General features: G+C 64.4%; 2 protein-coding genes across 4 annotated transcripts; both read left to right on the forward strand.

Annotated features, from left to right (window-relative positions):
- Positions 1-82: 82 nt before the first annotated feature.
- On the forward strand, positions 83-4,092 carry RNF224 (ring finger protein 224). 2 transcript variants are annotated; one of them, XM_033123512.1, is made up of 2 exons: positions 83-1,808; positions 2,110-4,092. In XM_033123512.1, exon 2 carries the CDS (start codon positions 2,111-2,113, stop codon positions 2,579-2,581), a length of 471 nt encoding a protein of 156 aa, XP_032979403.1. In that variant the 5' UTR covers positions 83-1,808; position 2,110; the 3' UTR covers positions 2,582-4,092. The 2 variants fall into 2 exon arrangements, with proteins under 2 accessions (XP_032979403.1, XP_032979402.1); XM_033123511.1 differs by having other exon boundaries at positions 83-4,092.
- Positions 4,093-4,224: 132 nt separating this feature from the next.
- Positions 4,225-9,496, forward strand: SLC34A3 (solute carrier family 34 member 3). Of its 2 annotated transcripts, none has more exons than XM_033123505.1 (13): positions 4,225-4,317; positions 5,009-5,132; positions 5,398-5,487; positions 5,859-5,987; positions 6,071-6,214; positions 6,286-6,397; positions 6,494-6,689; positions 6,795-6,884; positions 6,968-7,055; positions 7,144-7,311; positions 7,395-7,511; positions 7,602-7,726; positions 8,922-9,496. In XM_033123505.1, the coding sequence occupies exons 2-13, from the start codon at positions 5,048-5,050 to the stop codon at positions 9,384-9,386; spliced, it is 1,809 nt and encodes a 602-aa protein (XP_032979396.1). In that variant the 5' UTR covers positions 4,225-4,317; positions 5,009-5,047; the 3' UTR covers positions 9,387-9,496. The 2 variants fall into 2 exon arrangements, with proteins under 2 accessions (XP_032979396.1, XP_032979395.1); XM_033123504.1 differs by lacking the exon at positions 4,225-4,317 and adding an exon at positions 4,336-4,847.
- The last annotated feature ends 3,957 nt before the right edge of the window (positions 9,497-13,453 follow it).

Below are 13,453 nucleotides of genomic sequence, written 5' to 3' on the forward strand. Positions count from 1 at the left end.
GGCTGGACGGTACCACACGCCCCAGCCTCTGTGGGACATTTGGGGGTGAGGAAGCCATTGCCTCCTGATACGCTGACCTGCAGGCCGCGGGTCTGCCCAGAGTCTGGACGGGAGGGGCGGGAGTGGGGCCCCTGCCCTGGCTAGGCCTGGGTCCAAGCTGGGAGACAGGTCAGTCCGTGGGTCAGACAGCAGGATGCCATGCATAGAATGGGGCGTGGAGCTCCTAAAAAGGCCTCCAGGAGGTGGATCAGGTTGGCAGGATGGTGGTGGGTGGGACTGGTGTTGGCAGGTTTCTGGGAGGGGGAGCCCAGGCGGCCAGGAACGAGCCCTGCTCACTGTGAGTCACCGCCCTGCCTCAGTGGGGGCATTTTTCTGGCTTCTCAGGAAACAGCCAATTCCTGAACATTTGTTGGGTGGAGCAGCCCATGCTGCCTCCCTGGCCGTCCTGCCTCCTGGAGGAGCCACCTCCAGGGGGGTGCTGGGCTGGGGGAGGCCGTTGGAGGACCTGACTCCCAGCAGTGGAGCGGCATAGCATGCATGCTCGGGAGAACATGCGGGAAGCTCAGCTGCTAAGCGTGGCATTGTGTCACCACTGGGGTGAGGCCAGGATGCCGGGGCGAGGAGTCAGCGGCGAGGCCAGCACTGGGCACCCTGAGCTTCCGGGGCAGAGACAGCCACCGCGGAGCTGGCCTCGCAGGACGGACGGGTCCTGGTGCCGGCCCTCCCCTGACCCACAGTGACGGGCCACATGGCACGACCGGTCTCCAGGTGTGGGTGGATATGTCATTGGCCTGACTGTGCAGGGACTCAGGTGTGCCAGGCTCCTGGCCCCTGCCCCATGGCTGGCCCCCACCAGAGGATGACCCCACCCAGGCCAGACACAGAAACCTGCCCGACCAGTCCAAGAGGCTTTGGACTGCCAGGGTGTTAGGAGTAGGAGGGGCCCCTCTGGCCTTTGGCATCCTCCCAGCCAGGTGGTGAGGGTCCTGGAGGTCCTGGCCCTGTCCCGACCCTTCTCAATACACCCCACTCTGCTGTGCCTGTGTCCCTTTCACTGGGCTGGCCCCGGCGCTGCAGACGGCAGATGCCAGGAGGAGGTGGCTCTGATGGGAGTGTGCAGGGCTGCCCACAGTGCCCTGTGCCTCACAGAGCATTTGGGTGGTCCTTGTGTGTGAGTGGGGCTCTCCACACCTATGCTTGAGGTCTCCTTGGGGCGTTGTGGGGCTGACCACCGCCCCACGATGGGAACACAACAGAGTCAGCCCAGACAGGGATGAAAGTGCTGGGGCAAATCAACATGGACCGTCACACTGTGACTGAGCTTAGGAGGAACAAGACCCATCAGGGCTGTGAGCTGGTGGGGGTCCTGGCAGGCTTCCTGGAGGAGGTGCTGCTCCAACTGAGAGATCACCCAGGTTAAGATGGGAAAGCTTTCCAGGGTGAGGTGGGGGCCAGTATGTGAGTGGGAGTGGGGGAGGGTCTGGGTGGAGAGCCAGGAAGATGGGCCATGAGGAGCAGCAAAGCCAGGCCTAGGTTGGGGGTTGGTGGAGCGTCGTCTGGGCATGGGTGGGGGCAGGGCGGGTGGGGGGCGCCTTATCTCCTGCCATGTTGGTGGTGCCGGTAGATCCAGTTGCAAGTGCTTTGTGGCTGAAAGGGGAGCCCGCCCGCCTGCAGCCACCACCTGCCTCCCTGCTGACTCGTGCTGGCCAGTAATGTGAGCCCCAGGGAGGGAGCCGCAGGGCGCCCTGGGTCCCCCCACCCCTGGCCACCCTCTGGCTGGGCATAGCCACCCAGCAGAGCGGATGCAGGTAAGAGAGGCCTGGGGCTCAGGCTGGCTGGGATGGGTGGGGACCTGGTGCTGGGCAAGAGGGCCATGGAGAAGGATCAAACAGCTGGACAGGATGCTGCCCAGCCACTGCGCATGGAAACCCAGGCTGTGCCCAAACGCTGGCATCTGCTGGTCCCACTGGCCACCACCCACCCTCCGGGTCTGCAGAGGCCTGGTCTCCTGTCCTCTAGGGTGGGCTCCGGATGCCAGGGCCTGGACCACACAGGACCGTCACAGAGGCAAGCCGGCTGGGCTGGAGCTCTCCTGTGTGCCTCCCGCAGGATGCTGCGGCCACAGGGTCCCCAGGCCTCCGAGGAGGGGACAGCCGCTGGGACCCGGCGGGGCGATTGCATCATCTGCTACTCGGCCTACGATCTCACTGGGCATTTGCCTCGCCGCCTCTACTGCGGCCACACCTTCTGCCAGGCGTGCGTGCGGCGGCTGGACACGCCAGCCCACGAGCAGCGCTGGATCCCCTGCCCGCAGTGCCGCCAGAGCACGCCCACGCCCCGCGGAGGGGTGGCCACGCTGGACCTCGACCTGGCCGCTTTCCTGGCCATCAAGGCCGAGCGGGAGCCATCTCGAGGGGAGCCCCGGCCCCCCGCACCCCCCAAAGGCAGCACAGCCATCACTCAGCAGCCGGCAGGGCTCTGCCCGGCCTTGGGCCCCCAGCCCCACTTCCCCCGACCCAGATGCTGCTGCTGGGGCTGCAGCAACTTCTGCTTGGCCCCCCCGGGCAGCCCCGAGGTCTGAGCTCGCACAGGGCGGCTGCTGTCCGTAGCATGCCTACCTCAGAAGCTCTGACTGAGGCATCACCTGCCCAGGACAGCCGGGGGCCGATTGTCCTGGGTGCCACCCCACATGGACCCCCTAGGCTGCGGCCTAATGTCAGGGACTGTGCCCATAGTACTGTGAGACTCCGCAAGGGGCCGGTGACCTCCTGCCGAATCCGACCGGGATGCCCAGGCCGCAGCTCGCAGGATTGTGCAGGGCGGGGACACTCACTGCTGTTGGAGTTGCCCACAAGCCCAGCCCAGGCCTGACTCAGCTTAGAGCACGGCTCTTACAAGGGTCTGGTGGCCAGTCGCCAGGGCCGGCCTGCAGGCCGGAGGGGCCGGGCCCAGCCAAGGCTGTTCCTGGGGGTACCTGTTCCAGTGAACCATCCCAGAGGTGTGAGCTGGGAGCAGCGAAAGGGCCACTCCCTTCACCCCTGGCCTGCAAGGCAGCCCTGGGGAGTTCTCACTCAATGAAGCTGACCGAGCCCCCACCGTGTTGGCTGCTGTTCCAAGAGGGTCCCCTGCAGATGTAAATTTACTGCTGTGACAAGTGTCCCAGGAGAGGGCCCTGGGCAGGAGAGGGTGGGGACCTGCCTGAGGTTGCACAGCTTAGGAAGGCCACTCCTACCCTGAGCCCTTTCCTGACCCTCGGCTGCCTTCTGCCTCCTAGTGGCCACCACACAGACACTTTGGAAGGGCCACAGCAGGTGCTGGAGGCTATGGGTGCAGATACCCTCAAGTCAGGCTGCAATATTCCCACCCCTACCTGGGAAGGAGCTGTCACTCAGGAGCCCCTGGGAGGGACTGCTGGGCCTGCCCTGGGAGGTGGGTGGCAGGAAGGGGAGGGACAAGAGAATTTGCTGAGAGGACACTCAGAAACCTCCTCCTTCCTTGGGGCAAAGTCCCCCAGGCACACAGCGATTGGTGGGCAGTGGGCAGAGTGCTGGAGCCAACAGGCCCCCTGGGGAGACCAGGCCTGGGGGGCGGGGCTGGCCCCAGCTCTTCCTCCAGCGTTCCAGGAGCAAGAAGGGGACTGACCTCAGGAAGGGGCACCCCATAAGTGATGGGCCCAGTCAGGGCTCAGCTGTGGAGAAAACACCATGGGCCGCGTCTCCTGGTCCAGGAGGGGTTGGGGGTAGGGCTGGGCAGCCATGTGGCCTGGGGGGGACCAGTCCTCCCCCCACTTGCAGATGGAGGTATGACATCCTGGACTGTTGCTGGCCACCACTGGGCCGGGCCCAGCCCTGCCTCAAACCCGATCTAAACTGGATGATCTCAGGGCTGGTGCTGTCCTCACCTAACCAGTACAAGGGGCTTCCCTCCCACCCTCTGACAGGGCAGGGATGAACAGACAGAAGGTGTGCAGAGCTCTAGGCTCCCCTAGCCCTCTAGTCAGAGCACCCCATGCTACCCTGCCCTGGGCGGGCGGCGTGCAGTGTCCACTAGTGTCACACAGGTGCCTGCTCTCACACAAGTCCAGCCCTGCAACACCCTTGGTCTAGCTCGGGGCCTGGAGCACCTGCCCTGGAGTGACAGTGGGACCTGGCAAAGCAGGTGCCTGCGGCTATGACAGGTCCCCCTGGGGGCCTGAGCTCTGGGTAAACATTAATGGGCTCAGTGCACAGCACGTCCTGTGTGCACCCAGTGGATCTTTGACCTGAGGCTGCGCCCGCCCTGTGCCTCCTCCCGCCGGTGCCCCTCACTACCACACAGGTAGGAGCTTCGATCACCAGGAGGGACCCAGGGACACTGGGGCCGGGCTGGGTGGCCGCCAGGCCCAGAGCTTACCGCGCCCCCTCCCAGGGCGAGAGACCAGCCTGTGGGCAAGCTTGACGGAGGGGTGACAGACAGCCTCCCCGGATCTGGGCCCTGGGGGTGGGAGTTCAGGCATAGGGCTATTTGGGGGCTGCCAGTGGGCTGAGGAAAGGAGCCTTGAGGTGGGGTGGCATGCCCAAGCCCCTTGCCCTGCCCTCTTCACTGGGGGTGGGGCCCTTATCAAGCAGAGACGTCACCATTTGGTATCAAATGCCAAAGTCTAAGCCAGGACCATCTGCTGTGACCCCAATGACACCTGATAGGAGAGGTCCCCGGGTTCCCCGCTCCTAGCTACTTCCGGCCCTCGCCTCAGCACTGCCACCCACCAGGCCTTCTTCTAGCCAGGACCAGCGAGGGAGCTAGGCAGCCAGGGTCCCCTCAGCTCTGCCCCTTGAAACTGGACTGGGCTTGCCTGACAGCCGTCTAAGGTCACTGCAGTCAACCGCCTGTGGATGGAGGAACGGGGAGGTCACCAAGGCCAGCAGGGGGTCGGGAGGGAGGAGAGCGTCCAAGGTCTCAGGTTAGGGGACCCCAGGGCCTGGCAGGACAGGGGGAGGAGAGGTGTCTGACCTGCCCTTCCCCCCAGCAGATCCAGGCTTGGGCCTGGGTCTGTCCCTGCCCGAAATCCATGCCGAATTCCCTCACCGGTGGCCAGGTCCCCCCTCCTACTCTGGACACGGTTGGCCTGGTGGACCGGAGTCTTGGAAATGCAGGTACCAGGAGCCCAGGGCCCCAGGCCAGGCCCTGCCTCCCTGCCACTCAGCCCCTGACCCACCACTCTGGGTAGGTGGGGAGGGGGCTCCTGACAACTCTGGTCAGGACCAGGCAAGCTGGAGGCCCCCTTCCCTCCCCACTCCTGCTTCTGCTCCTCACCCCAAGTCCCTCTGCCACCTCTCCCACCTCCTTTTGCTCCCACCTGGGGTTGTCCAGGAAACAGCTGGGTCTCAGGACCTACCTACTTGACCCTGACCTCTGCAGGGACCTCCAGTTCTGCCCTCGTCTTGGAAGAGGGGCCCGTGGACCCCTGGGCCCTTCCTGAGCTGAAGGACACTGGCCAGTCCTGGAAAGGTAGGTGTGGAGGTGCCAGGGAAGTGGCCAAATGGGGCTCTGACTCTCCAGGGTCTGAGCATGGAGAGGGTCCCTGGGGAGACAGAGCAAGAAGGGGGTTGGCCCCCAACAGGCCACATGGAAACCCAGCAGGCAGACCAGCGCCCAGGGGACCCTGGTCCCTCAGCTTGCTGCCTGCCCAGCCTGTCATCCTCCTCCCTGCTGCTGGCAATTAGGCTTCTGGGAGGCTCCAGGAGTGGTCTGCTCAGCCATCCTGCAAAGGGACAGAGGAGAGGATCCCGGGCCCTGGCTGGGGGGACACGGAGGCAGAGCTGGCAGGGCAGGCGGGGCAGGTAGGGCTGGCTGAGGACAGCCCTGCCCTGTGTCCTCAGAGCTCAGCGTGGCCGGCAGGGTGCGCCGCGTGACCATCGGCTTCCTCAAGGCCTGCGGGCTCCTGGGCAACCTCTACCTCTTCATCTGCTCCCTGGACATCCTCAGCTCTGCCTTCCAGCTGCTGGGTAGTGAGTGACCGGCTGGGCGGCCCGGGTGGGCTGGAGGGCAGTCCGGCGTCCGCAGCCTCAGTGCCTCTCTCCCCTGGCCGTAGGCAAAGTGGCCGGAGACATCTTCAAGGACAGTGTGGTGCTCTCCAACCCGGTGGCTGGCCTAGTCATCGGCGTGCTGGTCACAGTTCTCGTGCAGAGCTCCAGCACGTCCTCCTCCATCGTGGTCAGCATGGTGGCCTCCAAGCGTGAGTGGCCCCTCCTCCTGGGACGGGGATGGGTGGGTGGAGCGCGGGAGACTGATGTGGCCCTCCCACAGTGCTGACTGTCCGGGCCTCTGTGCCTATCATCATGGGTGTCAACGTGGGCACGTCCATCACCAGCACCCTGGTCTCTATGGCACAGTCGGGGGACCGGGATGAGTTTCGGAGGTGAGTGGCAGGGTGCGGGGGCGGGGCTGTGTTCAAGGGCCCCAGGGTGTGGGCCCCTGGGCTCCACAACCACTCGGCTGACCCTGCTGGCTGCAGGGCCTTCGCGGGCTCCGCAGTGCATGGCATCTTCAACTGGCTCACGGTGCTGATACTGCTGCCTCTGGAGAGCGCCGTATCCCCGCTGGAGAGGCTCAGTGCCCTGGCCCTGGATGTCACCAGCCTGCAGGCGGGGGTGCACGCACCCGACATCCTCAAGGTGCTGACACAGCCGCTCACACACCTCATTGTGCAGGTGAGGACGGTGCTGCCCTCGGACGCCGCATGCCCAGGCGTGCTGAGGGGCGGGGAGGAGGGTCTACAAGGGTCCCACACAGGTCATGATCGCTCTGTCCCCCAGCTGGACAACGATGTCATTGTTAGCAGCGCCACAGGCAACGCCACCAACAGCAGCCTCATTAAGCGATGGTGCGGCACAAGGGTCCAGACGGTGAGGTGCCTCAGACCCCACCCCACCTGCTGAGTGACCCCCGGCCATGCTGCCCGGTCCTGAGCCTGCCCCTGCCTCCCCAGACCACAGGAAACAGCAGTAATTGTGGAGTGGACGCCCTTGGCCCCTGCCCGGGAAGGAACGGCTCAGCCACCACGGAGCAACTGCCCTGTGAGGCCCAGCGCCCACTCCCAGCCCCACCTGCCCCACCCGCCCGCCCAGCCCTCCACTCACCCAGCCACCCCTGCCTTGCCGCCAGGCCACCACCTGTTCGTGGGCACGGCGCTCACGGACCTGGCTGTGGGCTTCATCCTGCTGGCGGCCTCCTTGCTCGTCCTCTGCACCTGCCTGGTCCTCATCGTCAAGCTGCTCAACTCCGTGCTTCGTGGCCGCATTGCCCAGGCCGTGAGGATGGTCATCAACGCTGGTGCGCAGGGACTCAGGAGTGGGATCGGGGTGAGGGGTGCAGAGGCTACCCAGGAGGTGACCCAGCTTACGCTCCCCCCGCAGACTTCCCCTTCCCGTTTGGCTGGCTCAGCGGCTACCTGGCCATCTTGGTGGGTGCTGGCCTCACCTTTGTGCTCCAAAGCAGCAGCGTCTTCACAGCGGCCATCGTGCCACTCCTGGGTGAGCCTGGCTCCTGGGCAAGCCTGGTGGGCGGGCACTCGGTCACAGAGGTGGGGCTCAGAGCCCCATGCTGACCTCTGACTCCTCCAGGGGTCGGGGTGATCAGCCTGGAGCGGGTGTACCCCCTCTTACTGGGCTCCAACATTGGCACCACCACCACAGCCTTGCTGGCCGCCCTGGCCAGCCCCTCAAACACGCTGCTCAGTGCCATCCAGGTACCGCCCTGCCTCCCCCTGCCTGGTCCCCTTGTGTCCAGCCCTGCAGGCAGGAGGTGCGAATCCTGCCCCAGGCTGGCCATGGCCCAAGCTCTCCCGGGACCCATCTCTGACTGCCCGCTCAGACCTGCAGCCCCACCTCCTTGGCCCCAGGGACCCTGTGGTCATTTCTTTGAACCCCTGTGACCTTGCATGGTCCTAGGGTTCCCTCTCCTCCTTTCCTTGTGGCAGCCCTTCCCTAACCTCCCCCCAGGGGCCACTGCTCTACTTTCCCAACCTGTGCTCCTGGCTGTGTCCCTTCCAGGTCTCCTGGCCCTGGGGTGCGAGCCCCTCTATTCCCTCACCCCCAGCCACCTCAACCCAACAGGTCCCAACCTGGACGATACACCATGCTCCTTGAAGGCCCCGCCCCCCTGTGCTGGGTGCCACTCGGGGTGCCTTTGCCCCATCACAATTCTGCCTCCAGGAAGCCTCCCACTAGCCCCCAGTTCCATGCCCTGAACCCAGTCCCATTTAGTCCTGCTTATTCTTGGGGATCCACTGCTCTGGCTGAGTGTCCCTCCTCCACCGCCTCTGCCTGGGTGCCAACAGGGGCAGCTCCCGAAAGCCCAATCTCGCCAGGCTTCATGCAGGAAAAGGAGCCTGGGCCCTCCCCGCTCCCACCTGCTCTCTTGCTTCTGACCTGCTGTGCACACAGAGCCTCCCCCTGCAGGGCCTGCTCCACTGCCCTCCAGGAAGCCCTTCAGACTGTACCCACCAACACCGGCTCCTCCAGTCCAGCAGCCCCTGGAGGGGGTTGTGTTCCCTCCACATGGAACCCTGCACCTCCTACGCAAAGCCAGGCCAGAGCCCTGGGCTGGGTGGCCAGGCTCACTGAGGGACGAGGGGTCACTAGGTATGAGGCGTGACAAGCTAAGCCACGTGTTGTCAGTGATGCAGTTACCACACAGGACGTCAGACTGGGCTCCTGACCCCAAAGTGGAGGAGGAGGGAAGGCAGGAGCATGTCCACACCTACCTGGCTGGAATCTGCCCTCCCAGGTGGCCTGTCTCAGCCAATGAGCAGGACCCCAGATAAGCTGCGGACTTAGTGTTCTTTCTGCCAGGGAGGGGAGGGGCAAGTAACTTGGTGAGCCCAGGGGACCCTGTGCCATCGGGCGCAGGCTCCTGACCCTGCCTGCCCTCACACCCTCCAGGTTGCCCTCATCCACTTCTTTTTCAACCTGGCTGGCATTCTGCTGTGGTACGTGGTGCCTGTCCTGCGGCTGCCCATCCCGATGGCCAAGCGCTTTGGGGACCTGACCGCCCGCTACCGCTGGGTGGCCATCGCCTATCTACTCCTCAGCTTCCTGCTGCTGCCACTGGCTGCCTTTGGGCTCTCCCTGGCGGGGGACACGGTGCTGGCTGCAGTCGGGGGGCCCCTGGTGGCATTGGTGCTTCTCCTTATCCTGGTCAACGTCCTGCAGAGGCATCGGCCAGCCTGGCTGCCTCGCCCTCTGCGGTCCTGGGCCTGGCTCCCCCTCTGGCTCCACTCTCTGGAGCCCTGGGACCGCCTGCTGAGCCGCTGTTGCCCCTGCAGGGCCTGCAGCACCCCTCAGGCCACCGTCAAGGAGGCCCACTGCTACGAGAACCCCAACATCCTGGCCTCCCAGCAGTTGTGAGGGTGGGTGCCCCCCACTGACCTCTGGGTACCCTGGGAGATCCAGGTTGCAGTGGACTTCTGAGTCACCTGGCTTGCTTTCTTTGCAAATAAATGAGGCTGTGACCCAAATATGGGTGGTCTTCACTCTCGGACAGGACTGCCTGGGGATCCCCCTCCAATGGGTGCTGGGGTGGAGCAGCGCCTTTGCTGCCCCCTAGCGGACACTTGAGTGCCCGTGGGGAGCCCTCATGGGAGCTGGTCGCCCCCGTGGGTGTGGACACACAGATGACCCCGCCCCCAGCCCCAAGCTGGAACTGTTTCTCTTCGTGGCCGCCTGGGGACAGAAGACGCCAAGTTGCAGCCCGTAGCATGGAGACTTCCTGAGCAAGAAGCTGGGGTCCAGGGAGGTTGGATGCGGTCGGGGCTCTTCCCCGTGGGTGCAGGAAGGAGGGGTGGCAGGCTCCCAGTTCCCCACTGCCCTGGCGGATGCCCGTGAGGCTGGCAGGTTCGGGCAGAGGCAGTCCTCCTACTGTCCAGCCCCATTGTCCCCCCCCCAACCCGGTTGCCCTGGAGGCCATCACTGGACTGTGCACAGGCTCCCCCCCCAGCCCCACAGGTGTGTCGGGGAGTGAGCAGGGGACCGTAATGACCGGGTGGCCTCAAGGCTCCCCATCCACTACCCCTTCATTCTGCCTGTTCTTCTTTCTAGGATGGGCCGGGCACAGGGCTGTGGGGCGTGGGGGGGGCATAGGGCTCTGGGGACTGCCAGGAAGCTGGGAGAGCTCCTGGGCACGCTGGGCTGCTCCTTGCCAGCCACCAGGGCCGCTCAGCCCCAAAGACCTCTACCAGGAAGCCGGTCCTGCCCGCTGTCCCACCACCCTGCCTGCACCTGGAGCCCACACAAGAGCCCCCCGCCCCATTCCTTAGCTGCAAGGTGGGCAAAGGCCTCTGGGGGCAGGTGAGGGAGGAGGGTGAGGCTGAGTGCTGTCCCTTCACCTGGGGGTGGCACCTGCGGGGAGAGGGCCGTTTCCCCCCACGGGCCCCCTGCCCTACCCCACAGCTGCGCATTGGGTTTCCACACAGGAAGGCTTGTCTGCTGGCCAGCGGGTAACCAGACACTAGGGAAGTGGCCTGGTCCTCCTGCCCTTCCAGCCCCAGTCCGATCCCCGAGGCCACCAAGGAGAACAAAGCTTGGGTGAATTCTTCTCTCCTCCAGAACTCATACAGAGGGGACAAGAGCCACCTGGGTCAGGGATCTGATGTGTCACATGTTTAGTCTGCTGCTGTAGCCAGTCACCTTCTCCCAGTCCAGGGACTGCCTGGATGGAGCGGGAGGTGTGAACGGTCAGGAATATGGGAGAGGGCAGCCCCAGGGCCCACTGCTACTCATGCTCTTGTCCTTTTACTACCCCCAGCCCCTCTCATGCCCCTCAGGACTCCACCCCATGTCCCCCAGGCCCTTCAGTCCCTCGCCACCCCATGAACCCCAGTCCACCAACAAGCTCCTTGGACTCCTGAGCCTGGGTTCACCCTGTCCACGAAGAAAGGTAGCCTCTGTTCTGGAAGCCACAAGGGGCTTCATGGGAGTGAGACCCCTGGAGCAGGCTCATGCACCCCAGCTTGGGTTCCCCCCACTTCTGTGACCTCAGGACACTCCTGCAGGTCTGACATCAGCCTCACAGTCCCTCTAATGGAAGTCCCAAGGAGGGGTGGAACCTAGCTAGGTCTCTGGGGAGATTGGGGGGGGGCAGTGAGAGGGGAAGAGAGAAAGACCCCATGTACCTCTCCTTCCGGGGCGTGTGAGGCCGCCTCGGGCGGACTGCCAGGTCCTTTGAGGCCACGAACGACTGTCTGCCTGCTGCCCAGCCTAGAGGTAACACACCCTCCCGCTGGGACCATGGCCACCGGTAAACAAAGCCATCCTTGTGGATCCTCCAACAGCTGCAGGCTGGGGCAGGAGGGCCAGGCACCGAGCACTCCCAGGCCCCTGCCTGGGCTTCCCTGTGCCCTCCTGGCCTGCATCCCATCAGGCCACAGGCCCCCACTGGGCCCACCTCTCCACACAGCCACAAGAACACCCTGGGCTGGGAGTGGAGACCGACAGGGCCACACCAACCAGCTCTGTGCAGCAGCGGCAACCATGGCCCTTAGGCTCAGGCCCAATGACCACAGGGAGGCTCCAGCTGTCTTGTTGCCAGCCAGCGTTCACCTTGCTGGGGCAATGGGAGGGGCAAAGCGGACAACCAGGTGCCATTCAGAGCTCTGGGGCTCAGACCTGGGCGGGTGCCACAACCTCTATTTTGTTACCTGTAAAGTGGGGGTGCTGTAGTGAACTGCCATGCCTGTGGGCACTGGTCACAGGAGCCTTTTCCAGGGGTTCTCAGGGAGTGAGGAGCAAACTCAGCAGGGCTTTGAACAGTGTGGGGTGGGGGGGACCTGAGCTGCTCCCTCTCTCACTGATTTGTGACAACTCAGTGCTGAGGCCACATGGCCTGCCTGCTGCAGTTCCAGGGCCTGGCCAACTGCGGCTGGGGTAGCTAAGCTAGCTACTTTTGCAGGGCACTGTGAGGAACCAGGATGCCAAGCAGTGGTCCAGCGTACCCCACATGCCATGGCCTGGCCCACCTTCCTGGCGGGTCTGTGGGGGAGGGGGTGGGTCCCTGAGGACCTGCTGAGCCTGACTTGCATTTTGACTTGGTGACTCACTCTCCAGGCCAGGACCAGTCCCGAGGAGACAACTGCAGACCACTCTCCAAGGGATGGAAAGGGTAATCTGCACCCAGCGTGCTGCTTGTCCCAACAGTTTTACCCACAGACGAACAGTACACAGTCGCACCCGGTAACCTGCTGTAACGCCGGAACGTGCTGTAATGCCGCAGTGTGCCATCACAGCCTGGTACTGTGCATTACAGGAGAAGAGGGCGCGTTCTTGCTAGAAAGACAGCAGCAAGGAGGTACTGCCTCCAAACCCTCACGTTGGGGGCCAAGGAGAGTAAGTTTATTGAGAAAACCAGGATCTTGAGCGGCCCAGTGGCCACCAACAGGGAGACTGTCCACGGGTGTGATTTTTCCTTTTATAAATGTTAAAAATATAACGCAAGTGTACTGTTTTTAAGGCGATTGATTAAAAGTGCGACCACAGTAATTTTTTTTCCTTCATAAGATCCCCCCCAAACACAAACAAACAGTGAAAAGTAAAGGCATTTTGTCAGCCCAGGCATGCTGATCCGTGGTTGGGGTAACAGGGCCCGGAGATCGGAGCCCGCCCGCGCCCAGGGAGGTCTGGGCGCCGCCCTCGTCTCCACGGAGCTCGGTGCGCTGGGGGCGAGGCACCAAGGTGACCGGCACCCGGCCAGCGCCGTCTCCACAACAAGCTCACGGCTGCCGGGCACAGACCCGCCTTCCCCTCCTCTCCCCTCCCCTGCTTCGGGCCCGGCGCAGCAGCCCACGTGCTCCCTCACCTGACCGCCACCGAAGCTGGCGTGCGGACCAAGGTGGGGCGCAGGGAGCCCAAGGCCTCCGCCGTTCTGGGGGAGGGCCCCTACTCCACCGACACGCCAGGCTCCGCGCTGCCGCCCCTTAGCAACCGAGCCTTGTTTGTTTCTGCAGCGAATGGCCTTGCGCCCCTCCTCCGCTCCGAGACCCCCCAGGGTGGCCTCGGCCACGCGCGGCCCCCTTTCACGGATGTCCGAAGCAGCAGCACTCCAGAAGCGCACGCCCGGGCCCGCGCGCTAGCTTATCCGGGCTGCGGGGACGCCTGCACGCGTGCGAGCCGGTCGGCCGCCGCGTCTACTTTTCCCGGGCTCTGGCTCCGGACGGAACCCACCTTCCGCCCGACCAGCGAAGCCGGCGCGCGCGCCCGGCGGCACCGCGGCGGTTACCAGGACGCTGGCCCCGCGCAGCCAATAGCGCCAGCCTATCGGCGTGCTCTTCGGAGCCAGCCAATGAGAGGACAAATCAATCATTTGAAACAGCCAATGGACAGAGCACCGCCGCGCGAAGGGTGTCATTTTGATAGGGAGAGCGAAGACCGCGGCCGACCAATAAACAGCGAACGGCATTGGGGAGGCGGGCGTGAAGGGTCTC

This window comes from Rhinolophus ferrumequinum, chromosome 12, assembly GCF_004115265.2.
Source record: "Rhinolophus ferrumequinum isolate MPI-CBG mRhiFer1 chromosome 12, mRhiFer1_v1.p, whole genome shotgun sequence".
Taxonomy (NCBI): domain Eukaryota; kingdom Metazoa; phylum Chordata; class Mammalia; order Chiroptera; family Rhinolophidae; genus Rhinolophus; species Rhinolophus ferrumequinum.

Coding starts and splice junctions, on each gene's coding strand:
- SLC34A3 (XM_033123505.1), top strand. CDS start 5,048: ATGCCGAATTCCCTCACCGGTGGCCAGGTCCCCCCTCCTACTCTGGAC. Junction 5,988..6,070: donor TGCCTTCCAGCTGCTGGGTA/GTGAGTGACCGG, acceptor CCCTGGCCGTAG/GCAAAGTGGCCGGAGACATC. Junction 7,727..8,921: donor CGCTGCTCAGTGCCATCCAG/GTACCGCCCTGC, acceptor CACACCCTCCAG/GTTGCCCTCATCCACTTCTT.
- RNF224 (XM_033123511.1), top strand. CDS start 1,841: ATGGGTGGGGACCTGGTGCTGGGCAAGAGGGCCATGGAGAAGGATCAA.